Source organism: Anabrus simplex, chromosome 3 (genome assembly GCF_040414725.1).
Source record: "Anabrus simplex isolate iqAnaSimp1 chromosome 3, ASM4041472v1, whole genome shotgun sequence".
Classification (NCBI taxonomy): domain Eukaryota; kingdom Metazoa; phylum Arthropoda; class Insecta; order Orthoptera; family Tettigoniidae; genus Anabrus; species Anabrus simplex.
In genome coordinates this window covers 417,614,804-417,636,365 of record NC_090267.1, presented here as the reverse complement: position 1 = coordinate 417,636,365, position 21,562 = coordinate 417,614,804, and the positions used below count along the sequence as shown (strand labels likewise).

The following is a 21,562-nucleotide window of genomic DNA, read 5'->3' as shown; positions in this document are numbered from 1 at the left end:
CACAAAACAAGAAAACAGGAACGAAACAAAGCGGTGGCTGTTCCCGCCATTGTGCTTCCTCCCTACAAATGTATTTATTAAAAATGAAATGTTATGTAGTTATTTTAATAACTCAGGGCAAAAATGCCTCGTCCTTTTTATCTACCTTTCATAATACATTACAAAGTACAATATAATATACCTCAATCACGAGGAATTATTGAGTATCTCAGAGGAGCTGTGTTCACTCCTTGTAGGTCCATAAGAGTTAATACTGTTTGAACTACAGCTACTTTTGAATCCTGGTCAATGCAGCGAGATAGATATCGTAGTGTATAATCACAACCTTAACACACAGATTGAACAGAGTATCGAAAAATATGTTTAAACGCGTTACATGGTCAACAAGCCATGCACTTAAATAAGAAACAATTCTAGGGCATTTTGCTCTGATATCTACTTGAAATACTAACTTCCTGTTGCCTGTTTTCAATGCAGTTTGCAAATTACCACACGATTAGTTCCTGTTCAGCTGATCTGTGGGAAAAGTAATCAGGCTGCCAGGCGAGACTACTTTGTTTTCTATATTTGAAGTGTTATGGGGTAGACAAACAGGAACAGCAGTATAGAAACTTGTCTTTCAAGTTTAATAACGGCAATCTACAGTAGGCTTGGATATGGTTTACCTTTATAGAACCTGAAGAGGGATAGTGGAACTAAAATGTAAATGAATCTCGCTAACTTTCTGTAATTACAAGTATATTGACATTATTGAAACCATTTCAAGTTTTAAAAAGAAACAGCAGGAAAGTAGACTACATTGGTTTTGGAGATGTGCTGACCGAGCAAGTTGGTCGCGCGGTTGAGATCCCGCAGTTATCAGCAGTTATGGGTAGATATTGGGTTCGAACTCCACTGTCGGCAGCTATGAAAAGGGTTTTTCCGTGGTTTCCCATTTCCACACCAGGCAAATGCTGGGGCTGTACTTTAATTAAGGCCACGGCCACTTCCTTCCCACTCCTAGCCCTTTCCTATCCCATCGCCACCACAAGACCTATCTGTGTCGGTGCGACGTAAAAAAAAAAAAAATGAAAAAAAAAGAAGAAAGAAGGAAGAATGTGCTAAAAGCAGTAGCAGATACAACTGTAAAGATCGGTTGCACCCTTAAGTCGTCGAAAGGAGACCCAAGATACTGAGTGACCTAATAAGCATTGATGGGGCTGATACATAATGACATGAGAAAGGCAAATCTTCATCGTGACATCCCCCATGACCGAATGAAATGGAGGCAGTGGAGCCACCGCTAAGTGAAACGGACATCAGTTGATAATGATGATGATGATCATTATTATTGACAAAAAAAATGGCTTCCGATTGAGATAGTTAAATAAAATTCAGGAAACTCAGCTTTAAAACATGACCAGTGTTAATGTCAGACTCCTTGTATGAATGGTCAGCATTGAGACCTTCGGTTCAGAGGGTGCTGGGTTTGATTCCCGATCGGGTTGGGGATTTTAATCACGTCTGATTAATTCTTCTGGCTTGGGGACTGGGTGTTTGTCTCAACTCTTTCCTCTTCATATTCAGACGTCACACTACACTATAAACTACCACAGAAACATGCAATACTGATAACATCCCTCCATATATGGTTGGCGTCAGGAAGGGCATCTGGCCGTAAAACAGGGCCAAATCCACATGTGCTACACAGTTCGCACCCGCGATTCTACAAGTGTGAGAAAAGTGGTAGATTATTATTATTATTATTATTATTATTATTATTATTATTATTATTATTATTATTATTATTATTATTACTAGCTGTAGTACCCGGCGTTGCCCGGATAGTTTTTGAATGTTTACCTTTAATATTTGTATTACCAGTTAGTTAAGTGTGAAGTGAATGCTTATAGAATTCTTTTTGAGATGTTGATTTTACTACTTATTATGTAGTTTTAGAGTTTTTTTAGATGTATCTGATTTCAAGTTTTAGATTATTTAATTATCGAGTAAATACCAATCTCGGTCATTTCATACTATTTACTTTTAAGCTCTTCTCAGCTCCTGCCTCGATGGAGGCTGAACGTGGACTTAAACGGTATCCACAGTGTCACAGTTCGTATCAGCGACACATAAACAATGGATTTCGACATTAATATTGGTTATTTTCCTTATTTTTGCACGTCAGCCCCTCTCATTTCCCAACACCAGCGGGGGCTAAGTGTATCTGACCTCTACAGTAATGTTTTTTATATAGTAAGTCTTGTGTATACCAATTTTGATTGAGAGATATGCTAGAACATACACACATACATCCTTAAACTCTGTAAACTCTGTCCCTTTGGACGTTTTCAGTTTTTTGCCAGTTCTCATCCGCCTGCCGATTAGGACTGAGCTTTATCTTAAACGGCATCCAGAGTGTCACAGTTCATCTCAGCGACCCCGAAAATTATGGATTAGACACAAATTTCGGTTGTTTTCGGTTAATTTTTACATTTCGCCCCTGCTTTAGAGGCTAGGAGTCTCTTACCCCTAAGGTATATTTTTCCAGACAGTAGGTCCAGCGTCCATTCTCTCAGTCATTTTCGAAATTTTGTTTTTCACTTTTTCTCACCGCTATGCGAAAGGAGGCAGAAATTGGACTTCTATTCATCTACTATTCATCTCAGCGACCCCAAAAAGAATGGATTCGACACTATTTTCGATTATTTCTACATCTCACCCCGTCGTAGATGTGCTAGAGTTGTTATACCTCCACGCAGTTGGTCTCCTGATAATTCATAGTGACCAAGTTTGTTTGAAATTGCTCCCGTAGTCCCGAAACGTATGGATTCAACACTAATATCGGTCATTTTCAGTCATAATTACATTTCGTCCCCTCCTCTATAGCTTCTAGGGGTGTCTTTCCCCCTCAGTATTTTTTTCAGGTAGTAGGTAATATTTGTTCTGCTGACAGTTATACTGGAACGTACAAAAAACATCCTTAATCTCGGTCATTTGGATATTTTCTGTTCTTGACTCCTTCTCACCCGCCTGGCAATTAGGGATCAACTTGGACTTAAACAACAACCGGAGTGTCACTCCTCATTTCAGCGACCCCTAAAACCATGGATGAGACATTATTTTCGATTATTTTATATCTAACTCCCCCCTAACCCCCCACCACAAAGGGGCCTGAATTTGGACTTTAAAGGTCCAGAGTGCCACTATTCATCTCAGGGACCCAGAGAACTGTGCATTCGATACTATTTCCGATTATTTCTATATATACTTACCCCTCGTCCCCCACCCCAAAGGGGACTGAACGTGGATTTTAAAAAGATTATAAGTGTCACTATTCATCTCAGCGACCCCGAAAACTATGGATTCGACACTATTTTCTATCATTTTATATATCTCGCCCCCTACCCCGAAGGGGGCTGAACTTGGTTTAAAAGATTCCGTAGTGTCACTGTCCATCTCAGTGACCCCGAAAAGTATGGATTGGACAATACTTTCGATGATTTTTATATATCAGCCCCATCGCCCTCCCCCTGCCCCTAAGGGCGCCTGGGGTGCCTTACCCTCACGTGGTTTGTCTCATGATACTAAAATTCCGGACTGTCGCTATTCATCTCAGCGACCCCAAAAGCTATGGATTCGACACTAATTACGATTTTTTTATATATCACTCCCCCTTGCCCCCACCCTAAAAGGGGTTGAACTTGGAATTAAAAAATTCCCGGGAAGTCACTGTTCATCTAAGCGACCCCGAAAAGTATGGATTCGACACTATTTTCGTTTATTTTTATATATGACCCACTTGCCCCCCGCCCCTAAGCGTTCCTGGGGTGTCCTATCCCCACGTGGTTTGTCTCCCGATACTAAAATTCCGGAGTGTTACTATTCACCTCGGCGACCCCGTAAACTATACATTCGACACTAAATACGATTATTTTTATATCTCACCCCCCTTGCTCCCCACCCCAAAGGGGTCTGAACTTGGACTTTAAAAAAACTGGAGTGTCTCTATTCATCTCAGCGACCCCGAAAGTACGCATTCGACACCACTATCGATGATTTTTATATCTCGCCCCTTCGCCCCCCCCCCTCCCTAAGGGTTCCTGGGGTGTCCTACCCCCACGTGGTTTATCTCCTGATAGTAAAAATTCGGAGTGTCACTATTAATCTCAGCGACCCCGAAGAGTACTCGACACTCTTTTCGATTATTTTCATATATCACTCCCCCCTTGCCCCCCACACTAAAGGAGGCTGAACTTGGAATTTAAAAATTCCCGGGATGTCACTATTCATCTAAGCGACCACGAAAAGTATGGATTCGACACTATTTTCGATTATGTGTATATATCACTCCCCCCTAGCCCCCCACCCCAAAGGGGGCTGAACATGGACTTTAAAAAAATTCGGAGTGTCACTATTCATCTCAGCGACCCCGAAAAGTATGGATTCGGCACTATTTTCGTTATTTTTATATATGACCCCCTCGCCCCCCACCCCTAAGGGTTCCTGGGGTGTCTCACCCCCACGTGGTTTGTCTCCTGATACTAAAAATCCGGAGTGTCGCTATTCACTTTGGCGACCCCGAGAACTATGTATTCGACAATATTTTCCATTATTTGTATATATATCACTCCCCCCTCACCCACACCCCAAAGGGGGCTGAACTTGGACTTTTTAAAAATTCGGAGTGTCACTACTCATCTCAGCGACCCCGAAAAGTATGGATTCCACACTATTTTCATTTATTTTTATTTATGACCCCCTCGCCCCCCGCCCCCTAGGGTTCATGGGGTGTCTTACCCCCACGTGGTTTGTCTCCTGATACTAAAAATCCGCAGTGTCGCTATTTACTTTGGTGACCCCGAAAACTATGTATTCGACACTGTTTTCAATTATTTGTATATATCAGCCCCCCTCGCCCCCACCCCAAAGGGGGCTGAACTTGGACTTAAAAAAAAATTGGGGTGTCACTATTCATCTCAGCGACCCCGAAAGTATGGATTGGACAGTATTTTCATTTATTTTTATATATGACCCCCCTTGTCCCCCCGCCCCCAGGGGTGTTTGGGATGTCTTACCCCCACGCGGTTTGTCTCCTGATACGAAGTCATAAGTGTATCAAATTTGGTTGAAATCGCTCCAATGGTTTGGGAGGAGATGTGGTACAAACCCACCCACCCACATACATACAATGACTTTTATATATATATATATAGATTATTATTATTATTATTATTATTATTATTATTATTATTATTATTATTATTATTATTATTATTATTAAAATTCCTTGTTTTAAAAAAAGAATTGGCAACAGTACGTACACGTCTGCTCTTTTAATTGTGCTCTCAAATATTCTGCTGATCTTTCTCTATAGTCCGGGGATGGTTACTCGGTTGTACTTTAACTTAAAACAACAATCGCCACCACCGCCTTTCTGGAAAATCGTAACTCCCGGAACTTTAGTGACAGTAAGGTATTTCTTTGATAGCATTAACTTCTTACGTCACGTTAAGCGAGTTAAGAATTTATTTCAAATTCAACGTTTTGTTCTTTTCTTTGATTTTTGAATGTTTGTAATCCTTAGAACTTCCCGTAATTTTAATATCTAACCAGAAAATGACAGAAAATAGTTACGAAGCAGTGTTTCTTGTTATGTACGGCATAGCTTTCAGCTCCACTGCTAGTACATCGAAGGTCGTCTCACAAGAATTTCCCGCCAAGGACACCGAATTTTAAACAACCTTATTAGGGATTCGGTACAGCTTATACACTGCATTCCTTAAAGATGACTAGAAGCGATCTTTGACAAATGAAACCATGTTCTGTGGAATCCTTGTAACAACAGATTGATATTTTCTGGTACGAAACGCTGTTCCTTTAATTACACTTGCATGGGAATTTCTATTCTTCTTTTAACTTTCATGCTTCGTCCACTAACTAGTAGCGACGGATGTATCAGCAATGTGGACGTGTTTCTCTTCAAACCATCAGTCAGTCAATCAGTCGGTCGATCGTCTGTTCCCATGATCGCGGGTTCGACCCTCGATTAGGTCGGTGGTGATGTTTAAATGCAACAGTAATTCATCGTCCTTAGCTTTCAGCATGTTCCAAGAACTTCTGTTGAGCAAAATTCTGATACTCCGACGTCTGTTAATATCGTTGGTAGTTCGAACGGCCAAAAAATCCATCGCCTTAGTCTTCTTTATTTGTTCTATAATAAATTGGACTCGGTTATTGTTTGATGGTGTGCATATAGGCTACTGTTCCGAAGACGGAAGTTACCACCTGTTAAGAGGCGATGTTTGTTCAGAGATGAAAGGAATCTGGTGGTTTTTTTTTTTTTTTTTTTGCTTTACGTCGCATCGACGTACGTAGATAGGTCTTATGGCGACGATGGGCTAGGAAAGGCCTAGGAATGGGAAGGAAGCGGCCGTGGCCCTAATTAAGGTACAGCCCCAGCAGTTGCCTGGTGTGAAAATGGGAAACCACGGAAAAGAATCTTCAGGGCTGCCGACAGTGGGGTTCGAAGCCACTATCTGCCGGTTGCGAGCTCACATTTGCGGACTCCTAACCGCACGGCCAACTCGCCCGGTGGAAACTGGTGTAGCGGTGGGGTTAATAATAATAATAATAATAATAATAATAATAATAATAATAATAATAATAATAATAGCAGTTGTTGTTTGACTTGGGAAAAGTAATGCCGTGATTTCCCCTTCCCTTCTGCATTCATTGCCGTTGTCCAAATCTTTCCTGGTTCATTCACCTTTAAAGGGAATTTCTTATCAGAAGGACATGAGTGCTCTATTTTGTCACAGGGTGGATTTGGAAGCTTATAGCAGCTTCCCTTCGGTCCCCTCCTTTCCAGCCGCCCAACGAACAATGCCCGTTCCCCACCGGAGATACCGTAGTTCTCACAGTAGGAGGTACGGGTACGAATTCTCCCTTTAGTGAGCCCGAGACCAAACGTGATTACTCAGTGCTCTCGGGTCAGAAAATAGGATACAGAAAAATTCTTACAGCAAATATTAAAATCGAAAAAATACAGTTGGCACAGCCAATTAATAAGAGAGAATCTGGAGAGGTAAGTTGTGATATAAAACATGTGATTGTACATAGTCATCTGCCATTGAAAATTCCCGACTTTTTCAGGTTGGTGAAGGGAGTCCATAATTATAAACACATCTTACAACTCCCCGAAATATCAGGTTGTTGAGGTGGTCAAAAATTAAGAACACATCTATCAACTCGAAGAATGAGGGTTGGTTAGGGTCAAAAAGTAAAATAAATTTTTAAAATCTGACAGATTTTGTAACGTGTTTATCGCACACCTAGGAATAATAATAATAATAATAATAATAATGATTTTATTTAATAATTTTAATGGCGTATGGCCTCCGAAGGGGCTTGGTGTAGGTCTTTTGATTTGACACCCGCAGGCGACCTGCGCGTCGTGATGAGGATGAAATGATGATGAAGACGACACATACACCCAGTCCCCGTGCCAGGAGAATTAACCAACTATGGTTAAAATTCCCGAGCCTGCCGGGAATCGAACCCGGGACTCCTGTGACCATAGGCCAACACGCTAACCATTTAGCCATTGAGCCGGATATAATAACACTGTAATAATGATTTTTTAAAATAATAATATAGAAGAAGAAGAAGAAGAAGATCTTAAATTAAATTGTAAATCGTGATGTGATATCGTATGGCCTCCTGAGATGGCTGGTGGAGGTCTTTCTAGTTGATAGCCATGGGCGACCCCCCCCCCCCCTTTCTCTCTCTGTGATGATGAGGTAAGAAGAGGGTGAAACCCGGTGTCGGTACAAACCTTACTCCTGTCGAATTACGCCAAAGGGCCTGCTTAAGGCTTATCATCCCCATCCGAAGGACGAATCACCATCAACAGCGTCATATGCACTCACTGCATACGAGTACTGTGGAAAGGTTTGGAAATGAACCCATACTTTTGGCACGCAATCTTGTGATTAGAAATTGTGTACCACCGCCTCTCATACCCTGCTGGTCAATATTTTGATGGTGAAAACTTCTTCCACCTACGGGACTTGAACCAGCTAACCACTTTGTCAGACGATAAAGACTTGACGCCAATAACAGCAACAACAACAACAACAAGTTTTGGGGAGGGTGGGGGGCTCCTAGACGGTAACGCCAGGCCAGAGAGATTTCTTACGGAGGTGTGATTTGCACGGTAGGTATTGTAGGGGGACTAGCTGCTGAAGGAAGGAATGAGGTACAAGGCAGTCAAAAAAGGGAGACATTCCACAATTTTGGGGAAGTTACATTTTTAGCTGCAATTTTAAAACGACGAAAATTGTAACATTTTCAGAAGCATTGTGTTGCCAGTTTTTTTTTAAAATACCAAGAGTACTCTTATTGAAGTAATAAACGTAGAAATATACATTTCACTTAGTTTTATCATACAACTTATTTTCCAGCCTGTGGGTTGAAGATCCTTTATCCATGAGAAATACTGAACGTCTTCTTGCAAAGTTTACAAAACGCCTTGTGCACGTTACTTCGATCAGGAGAAAAGCATGGCGTGTTCGTTTCCTACTTTGCGTTTATGTGCACATACGCGTTTATTTTTTCCCTTTTGTCTTCTCGGGTTTAGATGATGGCTTCCTTTTCTTTCTGTGACGAAGTGGAAATACAGTCATCACTATCCGATGCCGAATCCATTTCAAAAATCATAAAAGCTTAAAGAAAAACACCATTTAACATAACACGCCTATGTTGATGCGCTTCGTGCTACAGCATTTAAAGAAAAACACCAGTTAACACAACACGCCTATGTTGATGCGCTTCGTGCTACAGCATGGCCACGAACTAACGGTAGCTCGAAAGTCGGAAGGTACATCCGGAACGATTCTCCAAAGATGTTATAACATGCTTCTTTGCACCTTCAAAGATCATACTGTTGGCGACGGTTAAATTATGTTCACTTGAAGCTAAATGGCAGGACAGTTGAGTATTGTGAAAATTCGTCCCGATGACAATAACACGAAAATTCTTTCAGAGGGAACAATTGCGGTACAAATGATGTCCCGCGCGGGACACACCTTAGTGCATGGAATGGAAAAGTTCGGAAAACCTTTCTCATGACAGCTGACTGTAGGGATCAGCACGTGCAAAGCTAGCCACTGTTAAGTCGAAGCCTACTGAACTCGCCATGGCCATCTAGTGCCTTGTATGGGGCCCGGTGAAAGAAAATTGAGTAACAGAAGAGGACACAACCATGTGCTATATTCACTTGTGGAGATGGTCACTTGACACGAATGCCGGATTTCTTAGTTTCTGGATAAGAAAACCAAAGAAGTCCGGTTCACCGAGGGGAAAAATAAATTAAAGGAAGTGGGCATCACATGCGATGATATTTTGAAACGTGATCCTCTTCGAAAGAAACTTGGGGAACCCCGTGGTTTCCAGAAAAAGCCCAAACTGGACTAAGAAGAAAAATAAAGCTCGTTCGAAAACAAATGCAGGAATACCGGGCGAAGATCATGGAAGAAATCTGCTGAAATGACACAATCCATAGCTGGCCGATTCGAAAAAGAAAGCTTAACATTCAGATTGGGGGCCTGATTAGCACAATGGCTTAGCTGCCGACTTTCCATGCAGACGATCAAGGTTTGAATCCCGCTGGGTCATAGGGTGGAAAATTTTATTTGAAAGATTGCATGGCGTCAGAACCAAAATATGAGCCCGGAAATCACTGAGTTGAGTTAAAGACAGGCATCCAGATAGTCAGATTAATCTGTAAAGGTCTTAAACTGGAAATTGCAACCTAAGATGTTTTGATGTGAAAATTTGCAGAACTATAATAGATCTCTCCACATAGTGGAACACGTCGACACGTCTAAAGGTAATCGCCCACTGCAGGGAACCGCGCCACGCCGCGCGGAACAAGCTTGTGGAACATTCCACGGGTCATTTTCCGAGACTTCGCCCATACAGCACACCTCACCGCGCCGCCTCTCTCCAGTTGGGGAAGTGCAGCTCACACAGAAATATGAGTTCCAGTTCCGAGGAGGACTTATTATTTACGGTTGCGATATTTGCAAATGAGGAAGAAGAAAAACGCGAAAGAAAAGTTTGGGTCCACAACATTTATGAGAAAAGGGAAACGTACGGAGAGTTTCACCATTTATTTCCTGATCTACTAAAGGACCGAAGTAAATTTTCCCACTGCTTTCGTATGTCCCAAGAAAAATTCTATGAACTATTGAACCTAGTTAAGCCGTGTGTACCGAGTTCGATACCTGCAGTCGCTTAAGTGCGGCCAGTATCTAGTGTTCGGGAGATAGTAGGTTCGAACCCCACTGTCGGCAGCCCTGAAAATGGTTTTCCGTGGTTTCCCATTTTCACACCAGGCAAATACTGGGACTGTACCTTAATTAAGGCCACGGCCGCTTCCTTCCCACTCCTAGCCCTTTCCTGTCCTATCGTCGCCATAAGACCTATCTGTGTCGGTGCGACGTGAAGCAACTAGCAAATAAAAAAGCCGTGTGTAGAGCGAGAAAATAATATCACCTTTCGCCGAGAAAGGTGTACAGTGCACAATACTACTAACCGCGTGAAGGTACGAGCGTGCTGGCACTAGTCGAGGACTCACGAAGACTGCCGAAACGCCACGAAACCACATTCTTTCCGTTATTCCTTCCTTCTACCCTCGCCCATACAAGCGCGCCGAAAGGAAAATGTTCCGTTCCAGAAACCTGGGGGCTTCTGGTGCGGAAATTCCACAAGCTTGTTCCGCGCGGCGCGGCGCGGCTCCCTGCAGTGGGCGTTAAGCCATTTCATTTCACAAGAAGCAGACCACGGAAATTTCTTCTCGGCTGCGCTGCGCTGCGCGGCGCGGTGTAGTGGGCGATTACCTTAATGTGTTCAGCCTGCGCTCTCACCGACTTCCGTTTTGCTCCGCAGCCCCGAGCAAGCCTTCGGGGCAGCCCCATGGCCACTACTCTTGAGGCTTCTTAATGAGCTGTTGTGAACGCCAACTAGTAGGCCATTTGGCATCAAGCAGTAACGAGAATCTGTGGCAGAAGCGTCTGAGATGAGAATTTATGTAATTCACACTAAAGGAAGGAACTACGAAACGAACACTGTTTGACTATGACAGGTCATGAATGACATGTTAACGTTATATCACTACATGTGTCTCCATCACTGGCGCATTTAACATTTTTACACCTGTAGGGCACGCATTATATAATGCGTCCTCCGTAGGCTACATGAAATAACTACAGAATATGGTACGCCGTACATAGGTTTAATCACACTCAGAAGGTAGCGAATTCGTCGATCGTTTTTCGTTTGCTAGTAGGTGTCAGACACGCAAAAGAACTGCGAGACCAAATTCCAGCACCTCGACGCCTCCGAAAACCGTAAAAAGTAAAGTAGTTAGTGGAACACAAAACCATTATTATTATTATTATTATTATTATTATTATTATTATTATTATTATTATTATTATTATTATTGCGAATCAGCCCGCCTGGTGGCCATGATGGTTAAGGCGTCAAGTCTAGGCCTACAATATATGGTTTGACGTCGTGGTAAGCCGATTCGAGCCCCGTCTGTCAACAAATTTTCACCATCAGAATGTTGGGCGGAAGGAGGAGAGGTGGTGGTATACAGTTTCTAATTACTAGATTGCGTGCCAAAAGCCTGGATTAAAATCCAAACATCTCCGCAGTGCTCATATGGAGTGAGGGCATATGACGCTGTTGGTGATTCGTCCGTCGGATGGCGACGTAAAGCCTAGAGTAGACCGCTTGGTGCTATTCGACAGGAGTAGGCTATGTGCCAGCGCCGGATTTTACCTTCTCCCTTCCTACTATCATATATCCGAGTATTCATTTCATTTAATCTCATTACCTGATAAGGTTGACGTCAGGAATGGCATCCGCTCGTAAAAACTCGCTACGAACATTCGTCTCACTACACACCCGAGCCCGTAGAGAAACGGGACAAGGGTTGCAATGCGAATCAAAGAAGAAATAGTTCCGACCACTTGAAAAGTGAGAATATCGGCTGAAGGAAGGAAAAGGAAGGTGAGACAATGAAATGCATCCTGTCGCAGAAAACTAATACCGGTGGGGTGGAAAGAGAAAGGTAGGTAAGTCGAGGAAGGTAATTGAAGCAGCCTGACTACACACATCTCATTAGATTCAAGGCTGCCGGGCTGAGTGGCTCAGACGGTTGAGACGCTGGCCTTCTGACCCCAACTTGGCAGGTTCGATCCTGGCTCACCCCCTGCGGGTGGGGGACGCACATGTAGAATACACCCGCGGTATCCCCTGCCTGTCGTAAGAGGCGACTACAAGGGGCGACCAAGGGATGATTGAATTAGAACCATGAAACTACTCTTGATTCGTACCATCGTGCGGGGAACACCATGGGTTGCATGTACTTACGAGTAGTATCACTAAATTGGTACGAAATAGGTTTGTGATTAGTTGCAGTAAAAAGCCTGACCTGGTGGATTCCAGTACCTGTGCGTTGTACCCATGTGAGCAACACCGCGGGTCTGGGCGTAGCATGTGAGTTGTACCGCTATATGAGCGGCACCGTGAGTCAGCGTTGCCTGTGATTGGTACCCACTATGTGTGGAACACCACGGGAATACCGGCGCCCGTGACTAGTACACCTAGATGAGGAACCTTACCGGTTTGCGTTGGCTATGAGTGGCGCCATTGTGTGAGCAACACCATAGGTCTACGTTCCCTGCACGAATTGCAATACTTGTGAGTAGTACCATCTTGTGTGGACCACCGTGAGTCTTCGCTACTTTTGATCAGTACCCCAAAAAGACAAATACCATGGTTCTACTTTACTCGCGACATGTACCATTCTGTGGGGCCTTAGACGTGAATTTAACACCCCTTCAGACATCAAGCATCATTGTGCTTAATAAATGGTCCCTTGGTCAGTAATACTCTAATTAACTACCTTCTTTTTGAGTCTGATCCACTATTTTTGTTTGTTTGTTTGTTTTTGTTTTTTGTAGGGTTCATGTCCATCCATTTATTCTTCATGACAGCGTTGCCTGGTCATTGGTCATTGGATGAATTTGAATTTTTTGTTATTTCATTTCGTACCATTAGGGGCCAATGACCTCGATGTTAGGCCCCTTTAAACAAGCATCATCATCATCATCATCATCATCATCATCATCACCACCATCACGATCCTGGCTCAGTCCGGTGGTATTTGAAGGTGCTCAAATGCGTCAGCCTTGTATTGGTAGATTTACTGGCACGTAAAAAGAATTCCTGCGGGACAAAATTACGGCACCTTGGCGTCTCCGAAGACCGTAAAAAAGTAGTTAGTGGGACGTAAAGCGAATAACATTATTATTATTATTATTATTATTATTATTATTATTATTATTATTATTATTATTATTATTATTATTATTATTGCCGGTCCCGTGGTGTAGGGGTAGCGTACCTGCCTCTTACCCGGAGGCCCCGGGTTCGATTCCCGGCCAGGTCCGGGACTTTTACCTGAACCTGAGGGCTGGTTCGAGGTCCACTCAGCCTACGTGATTAGAATTGAGGAGCTATCTGACGGCGAAATAGCGGCCCCGATCTAGAAGGCCAAGAATAAAGGCCGAGAGAATTCGTCGTGCTGATCACACGACACCTCGTAATCTGCAGGCCTTCGGGCTGAACAGCGGTCGCTTGGTAGGCCAAGGCCCTTCAAGGGCTGTAGTGCCATGGGGTTAGGTTTGGTTTATTATTATTATTAGATTCGAGCCTCTGGAGGGCACTTTTTGAGAATATGTATCACAATCATAAACTTTCATTCAATTAGAAATCTATTTCCTTTGCTCCACTAACGGCCGAACACAGGTAAACAGAGACCATGAAGGCCCTTGGAGGAAACCTCGGCACTTAATGCGATAAGAGTAGTTCGGTCGAGGGTTGGCCATAATTCCCCTCAGGAATCAACCTGGTACTCTGTTTTGATCTAGGCTGAGTGAAACGCAGGCCATGTGGCACTCCAGAAGTGGAAATCTCGTTTCTTAAATTTTTCGATTTTCTTGGGGAATCGAACACACGTCCGCCCGGGTGAACCGAGCGCGCCTTTACCAGCTCGGCCATTATCGGATTGAAGCTTCAGTAGTCCGCTAAACTACTGTTACGAACTTCGTTTGGGTTGGACCGCATTGTTGTGTTATGTACGCTTATGTGCAGAACATTGGGCCCATACATGAACGGCAAATCAGGTTAGTAATGGAATGTCTATATAACAGCCCCACCCTCTGTAGTGTCGACCTTAAGTGCGTTGTATGATTGTCACTCATCCATTCTTTGACCTTTGCCTTAATCGGTCTGTAGAAAGTTAAATCCTGGCCCAGGTCCTGAGAATAAGCTTTGAGATCCCGCCTTGGCTAACCTGTCAGCCCTTTCATTGCCGTGAATACCTTCGTGTCCCGGGACCCACATCAGCTTGACTGAATAGTGTTTCACCAGTTTCATGAGTGTATCTAGGCATTCAAGTACCAGTTTAGTTTGACCTTCGAGGACTCCAGAGCCTTAAGAGCCGTGGATTAACGAGTTACTTACCTGTTTCCAAAATATGTGCACTTCACACCCCTCCCTCTACAATCATATTACGGTGGGCTAGCACATTTCTCCTCTTTTATCCAGTCGTAGCAAATTTCATTAAGGGAGTATTTTTTTGATCTCCACTTTATTTATCAACTGGGTAAAACATCGTTCATTGGTTTAGTTTTGTTTCTCTAAATTTTATTCAAGCCATCAAGTGTTTGGAAAATGTAGAAACCCTCCGGGAAAAAAAAGTCGCTGTTGCGATCAGCTGGAATGGGTTAGATTTTCTGCACGTAGGCCCTAAGTATACATGGTACGCTTCCCTCGAAAGATAGGTTAGAGATAAAAAATGATGCGACTCAAACGATCTCGGAATGCGCTGAACAGGCTTGTCAACGTCGGAACATGCACGGCTTCTGATTGTCTTTTCTCTTACCATGTGGACAGTATGAGCCGCGGCCATAGAAAAAAATCTTATCGAAGGGCGTGTGGCCACTGTTTCCGTGACAAAGATTTGTCCGGACACTCCTACAGAGTGACAAACACGAAAGATAGGTTAGAGATCCACTCTCCATCAAAGATAGACCGATTGCAACCAACGCACTCCATGACAGTTTCAAACTTCGCAATTTCCTTATTTTCTCAGAATCTGCGGGATTGTTACCAAAGCGCCACGATGTCTATTATGTATAGGTTGCCGACATTTCGAATATAACATATGTCACCGGGCGAGTTGGCCGTGCGGTTAGGAACGCAAGGCTGGGAGCTTGCATCCGGGAGATAGTGGGTTCGAATCCCACTGTCAGCAGCCCTGAAGATGGTTTTCCGTGGTTTCCCATTTTCACACCAGGCAAATGCTGGGGCGGTACCTTAATTAAGGCCACGGCCACTTCCTTCCAACTCCTAGGCCTTTCCTATCTCATCATAGCCATAAGACCTATCTGTGTCGGTGCGACGTAAAGCAACTAGCCAAAAAAAAAAAAAAACCATATACGTCATAATAAGGTTACCAGATTTTTTTCACAATTTGTAGGGACATAGTAAAAACTGCATTTGTATTAACTGTGTATTACTTTGCAATTCAGTTACTTTGGTTCATACACATTTTAAAGAATGAAAATACTCATTTTACTTACATAGGCTATTAAAAATATCAATTCTACTTACATAAGCCTACTACTTATTTACTTCATGTTTACATTTTCATGATTGAAGGTACTTTAATGTTTTTTCTGTTCCTACGTGATCTACATGAGAAGTTATCCCGCAGTTACCAGACACACACACAAAAAAAAAAACCAAACCTCATGGCGCAGCAGCCCCAAAGGGCCTTGGCCTACCAAGCGACCCCTGCTCAGCCTGAAGGCCGACACTAAAGGTTGTTTGCAATAAAGAACAAGCTACAGCAGATTCATTGCACCTCGACTTGACAGAGAAGAGGAAAGTCATTCAACATCGAAACATTTCCTTAATTAAAAAAAGAATGACATTTTTCAAACTGTGTAAACTATTCTAATAACATTCACCACCAAGCAGGTGTGCCATCTGCTTACAGACACCTCACATTACTGCAAACTAAACTGATTTAAATGCTACAGAACGGACATTTACTTGTACTCAGAAAGCATATTGCAGACGAGTCCAAGGAGTCTACCGAAGATATCACAAGTAGAAAGGATATCAAAGGGAAATCATAAATACTACTTGTGTACCTACTTTATAAAAATGAATTAAATATCCATGGACCGTTATAGTTCACGTAAAATGTTATTTATAATGAACACTGAAAATCCAGCAATTTCTGGGGACAAGTGATTGAATCTGGGGACATTCCAGGAACAAATTTCCTGCGGGGATAATAAGCGAAATTCGGGGACTGTCCCTGGAAAACCTTACATTTTAGTATTACTTGTCAAGGATACTGATGTCCTCTACAATCTACCTTTTTTGACTGTTTTCGGAGACGCCAGGGTACCGGAATTTTGTCCCGCAGGAGTTCTTTTATATGCCAATAAATCTACAGAGGTGGTCAGTCCTCCTAGACAATTAGAGCCGGTAGTTGATTCATACTTTCAGTATCGGCGTCCAATCGGTGGCAGGTTAAGCAAACTTCTTCAGGGGACAAACTAATTGAATACAACACAGTACATTAAAAATATGCTCCTCTATTTCACCAACCAATAACTTCAGAATAGAATAGTCCATTGAGGACCATTGCGGGACCTTCTGTTTTATTATTATTATTATTATTATTATTATTATTATTATTATTATTATTATTAATAATAACATTATTACTATGCGTCCCACTAGCTACTTTTCTGACAGTTTTCGGAGACGCCAAGGTGCCAGAATTTTCTCCCGCAGGAGTTCTTTTACGTTCCTGTAAATCTACCGACACGAGGCTGACGTATTTGAGCACCTTCAAATACCACCGGACTGAACCAGGAACGAACCTGCCAAGTTGGGGTGAAAAGGCCAGTGCCTCAACCATCTGAGTCGCTCAGCCTGGCCTTTATGTCGGGGAGAAAAACAACGCTGCTATTCTTGCCAAATTGCACAAACTTTCAAAAAATGTTTTACAACAGTTCCGTATAAGAGTTACCTTATTGGTGCACTTTCAACCGTTTTTCTCTTACGTGTAGAGTATCAAGCTGCAACCCATATCGCTGGTGGGACAGGTAATGTTGATGAGATGGGGATCCAAGCAAGCTTGTAGTTTGGCGTGACTGTTGGCACAGTTTTACATAGAATCGATTGGCTATAGACCAGCAGAACATAAACGCAGCCCTGAGCTTTTATTTATGGAACTATATTCTCTCCAGCAATGTAAGAATGGTACATTTTAAGTCCTGATAAAGTATAAAGTTTTCATTGTAAATAATACTTCAAGTATACAGTTTACTGATAAATGACAGAGAAGTTTTATTTGGATGTGAAGGCAAGACTACTCAGCAACAAAACTGATGGGTACTTTGAATGTCTTGGCATATATTTTAAGTCCGTTGTTCTAATTAGCTTGCATTACAAGAAACCCAGTCCTTTATCCTAAACATCCTTACTGATATTTTTTTTTTTTTTTAAGGTATTTGCCATGGCTCAGTTCTACAACGTCTTGAACCAGACTATGGCTTCCTTCTATTCTCTGGCAGTAGCCAATTCTGCAGAAACCTATGTGACAATAAAACGTCTACAGGTATGTAATGTATTGTTAATTTTCTTTAATTGAATCTCTCAGAATTATTATAGTACTTTGCTTTTCATTAATGTGCTACATGAAACATGTATAACATATTCTAACATTCTGTGAAAACTCTGAAGTTTGATTTAAATATCGGCCTGGACATCCAAGGATGGAAGGATGAATAGCTCTGAGGAGGAGAATTGAAGAAAGAAAGTACAAATGAGAGTTTAAAAATCAGTTGATGCAAACACAGATGCAGATTTGTTGTAGAAAATAGCAAGTAGAACCATCTATTTCATTATATCAATTATTGGTACCTATTTGTATGGAGGCTTACAATATACAACCTGAAATTGGTTGGTCATGAATATCGAATGAATAATTGGTCAGGGTTTGTTTTGGGTTGTTTGTAACCAAGGCTCAATAGAAGCATAATGGGTTAGGATCGATGTACCAGTCTAGCAATTCTGAGTATTCACTGGAAGAGTCCATTGACTCTGAAGGATTGGTTTCACTGTTCTTCCAAGAGTAAACCCTGTACAGTGAGGTTTACCAGTGTTTGCCTTCTAAACTGAAAGGTATTAGCAAAGTCTTATACCTAATGCTCTACAATATATGAACAGTAATGTTGTTTGTACATGCTCTACAAGTTGTCTAGAAAACAGAAATAAATGAAACTGTAAACTTTGAACTGGTGTGCGTTTAGTTGCCATTTGAACAAGCAGCAGATTTAGTAATTGCTAGATTGTTAGAATTGGATGATGAACTAATCTACTTTCCAATTTTGTTGTAAATTTTACAAGATGCAACTGAATTTGTTATTGTGCTATTTCATCTTTTTTGTTGATGAGGTGGTTTGGTTGTTGTCACTGCAGCCATTGTCATGGGTATATTTCTTGAAGATCATGTCAGTTTAATATGCAATAAGATTGCAGTACATAGCTAGAAAAAAAAAATTATGTTTGCCAATAATTTAGAATAAGTATCTTTCATAGTTTTAAACATGTTTCTTGCTTGTGTAATATCTTTAATTTCATGGAATAATATTAATATTCTTAGCAGGGTATCAGTACTCTTATAAATTATGTACCATCATTGATGTAGGCCTATTTATTAACAAATCTAGCAAATACAGTTTTTCACTCTAGAGAATATTCACCTATAATAATAGCAACATCACGGTTAATTTTCTTTTTTATTTAGATCAGAGCTTACCTTATTACCACTATTGGCTCACTTTAAATACTCTAATGGCTGTTTCAGACTTTCTTGATGCTGGGTGAGAATGAACCACATACAAACACACCAATGATCATGGAAAACAGCCTAACACAGAACAAGGAAAAGGAGCCTCAAGGAATCACCATCTCTCATGTATATGCCAAGTGGAGTCCAATTTCCAAACATGACACCCTGCAAGATATCTCTCTTGCTGTAAGACCTGGCCAGCTATGTGCTATCATAGGTCCTGTTGGATCTGGAAAGGTAAGAATTTTATTATTTATGCATGTGACCAATGTTTTAATTTACTGGTAAAAACTATCCTCGCTCTTCCTGGCCTTTTCCCCCAATTGGATATGGTTCTGGTCCAGTTTGACAGTTGAATGACCTTTTCGATACCAACTCTATGTAGAGGGATGCAGTGTGTTAAGATGGAACAAAAGTTCCCATTCTCTGAGCAGGAGGAACTAACCGTATGCTGTTAAAATCCTCGACCCACCCAGGAATTGAAGCTGGGCCTGACTATTCAGCCACGGAGCCAGACAGTTTACTTCTTCTTCCACACCCGTGGATTTCGTCCTGTTTGACAGCCTGATGCTCTTCCAGATGACAACCCCAGTTGTTTCAGTGGTGGTTGGTACTGTGGTGTGTGACCTGATTATGAAAAGGAGTGTTGACACTAACACCCAGTCCCCAAGCGAGAGGAAATAACCAAATGCAATTAAAATCCTTGATCTGGGATTTGAAACTGGGACCTTCTGAACTGAAGGCCTTAACACTGACTATTCAGCCAAGGAGTCAAGTGGACAATTTAATAACTATATGAATATTAATGCAGCATGACCCAAAAGTCCATTAACATTTGACAAGTCAATACTTCACAGAATATTGGAGGTAGAGAGATGATAATTAACACATGACACATGACATTGGCAGACACCCTGCAGCGATGAAATAACATTCTTTCTGGCACACAGACAGTTCCTCTAACCATGATTTCGGCACAGTCAGCAAGTACGGATGCTAGCTGGATTAGCTGCAAGAAACTAAGACAATTTTGCCTCAAGAATTTGAAAGGTTATTATATTAAATGTGAAAAGGCCCCAGTTATTAAATGTGGATGGTGTCTAGAGAAGTTATGCTTCACACACATTTTAGTGGACTGTCACCATTGCAGTGACCATGTTTCTGATTAATCACAACTGGAGATGTCTTATAAACACAATGAAATATCAACTCAAATAAGAAATTCAATTACTTTTCATTAATAAATAAAATGTTACTGTTATCATACCATTCTTTAAGACTTTTTCCTTCTAAATTTATTGCACTCAAGTGGCCAAAATTTGTTTGAATACATATTCTTGTATTCTAAATCTGATGAAACAAAATTAAGTAAAATTTTTTCTACCTCCATCAGAATGTTTGCTTTTCATGAGGAACGGACTGTTCAAAAAATTTTTCCCTACAAGGTTCAGTCCCTCCAATTGGGAATCTAATGCCTTATATGTTAAGCACCTTCATCTTATTGTTTTTTTGGTGACATCATATAACACCCTTAGATGGGGCTAACAACAGAATCTAAGAACTTCTCTGACTCATTGTCGTGAATAATATTATTCTAATATTTTATTTCAGAGTTCCTTGCTTCATGCTCTCCTGGGAGAATTACCTTTGTCATCTGGATCAATGCACATTGGTGGAAAGATTGCATACTCATCTCAGGAACCATGGATCTTTGTTGGCTCAGTACGTCAAAACATCTTGTTTGGGCAGCCCTACAATCCTGAGAAGTACCGTGAAGTTGTTAGGGTTTGTGCTCTGAAAAGGGACTTTGAAATGTTCCCCTATGGCGACAGAACCCTTGTAGGAGAGAAGGGTATCTCTCTCAGTGGAGGTCAAAGGGCAAGAATTAATCTCGCAAGGTAACAAATACTGTGCATTATACATCCTGTAAAGTAGTCATACATTTCTGGTTGATATGGGAAAATAATCTCGTAATTAATTATTTATTGAAGAAAATATTTCTATCCACATATTTAATACTCTCTGTTAAATGCTATAGGATTTATGGGAAGGTGACATTTTATTACTGAAGAAACAGCACTGTTTTAAGGAAAATACTGGAGTTCATTAACACAATATATGGAAACTAATAAGTCTAAATTAGGTAATAAAATTAGAACAGAAAGATTATTTTTCAGAACTGTCCATAAAGAACTCTTGTAGAGTATTGGTTGTGGTGATTTGTGTAGAATGTAAACATTAACGTGACTCTTTGATGCTTTATTTATGAGAGAGTCTTTATATACTTACCGTCTATTTTCTGTACACTTCGTCATACCAACAATATTACATACTTTCCAAGTAAATTGATGATTTATAAAATGGACAAATTCTTAAAAAAGAACACTGAAAAATTGTTTTGTTATCATTTAATTTGAAATAGCTGTGTAATTTGCACTTGGAAAACTACAACAAATTCATTTTCAGTATGTTAAGGGCTATTGTAAAATGATCCATTTTTAAATATTTAGACAGGTACATATTGAGCTCAGAAATATCAGCGATTGAAAACTTGCATCATTA

The 21,562-nt window shown here is 41.3% G+C and overlaps 1 protein-coding gene across 2 annotated transcripts in view; it reads left to right on the top strand.

Moving 5' to 3' along the window:
• LOC136866449 (ATP-binding cassette sub-family C member 4) overlaps window positions 1-21,562 on the top strand; it is a 431,945-nt gene that overhangs the window by 348,658 nt on the left and 61,725 nt on the right. For both annotated transcript variants that reach the window (XM_067143403.2, XM_067143404.2), the window contains 3 exons: window positions 17,654-17,764; window positions 19,016-19,237; window positions 20,612-20,898. In XM_067143403.2, the coding sequence (XP_066999504.1) occupies window positions 17,654-17,764; window positions 19,016-19,237; window positions 20,612-20,898 (620 nt within the window). The remainder of the gene's footprint in view (window positions 1-17,653; window positions 17,765-19,015; window positions 19,238-20,611; window positions 20,899-21,562) is intronic.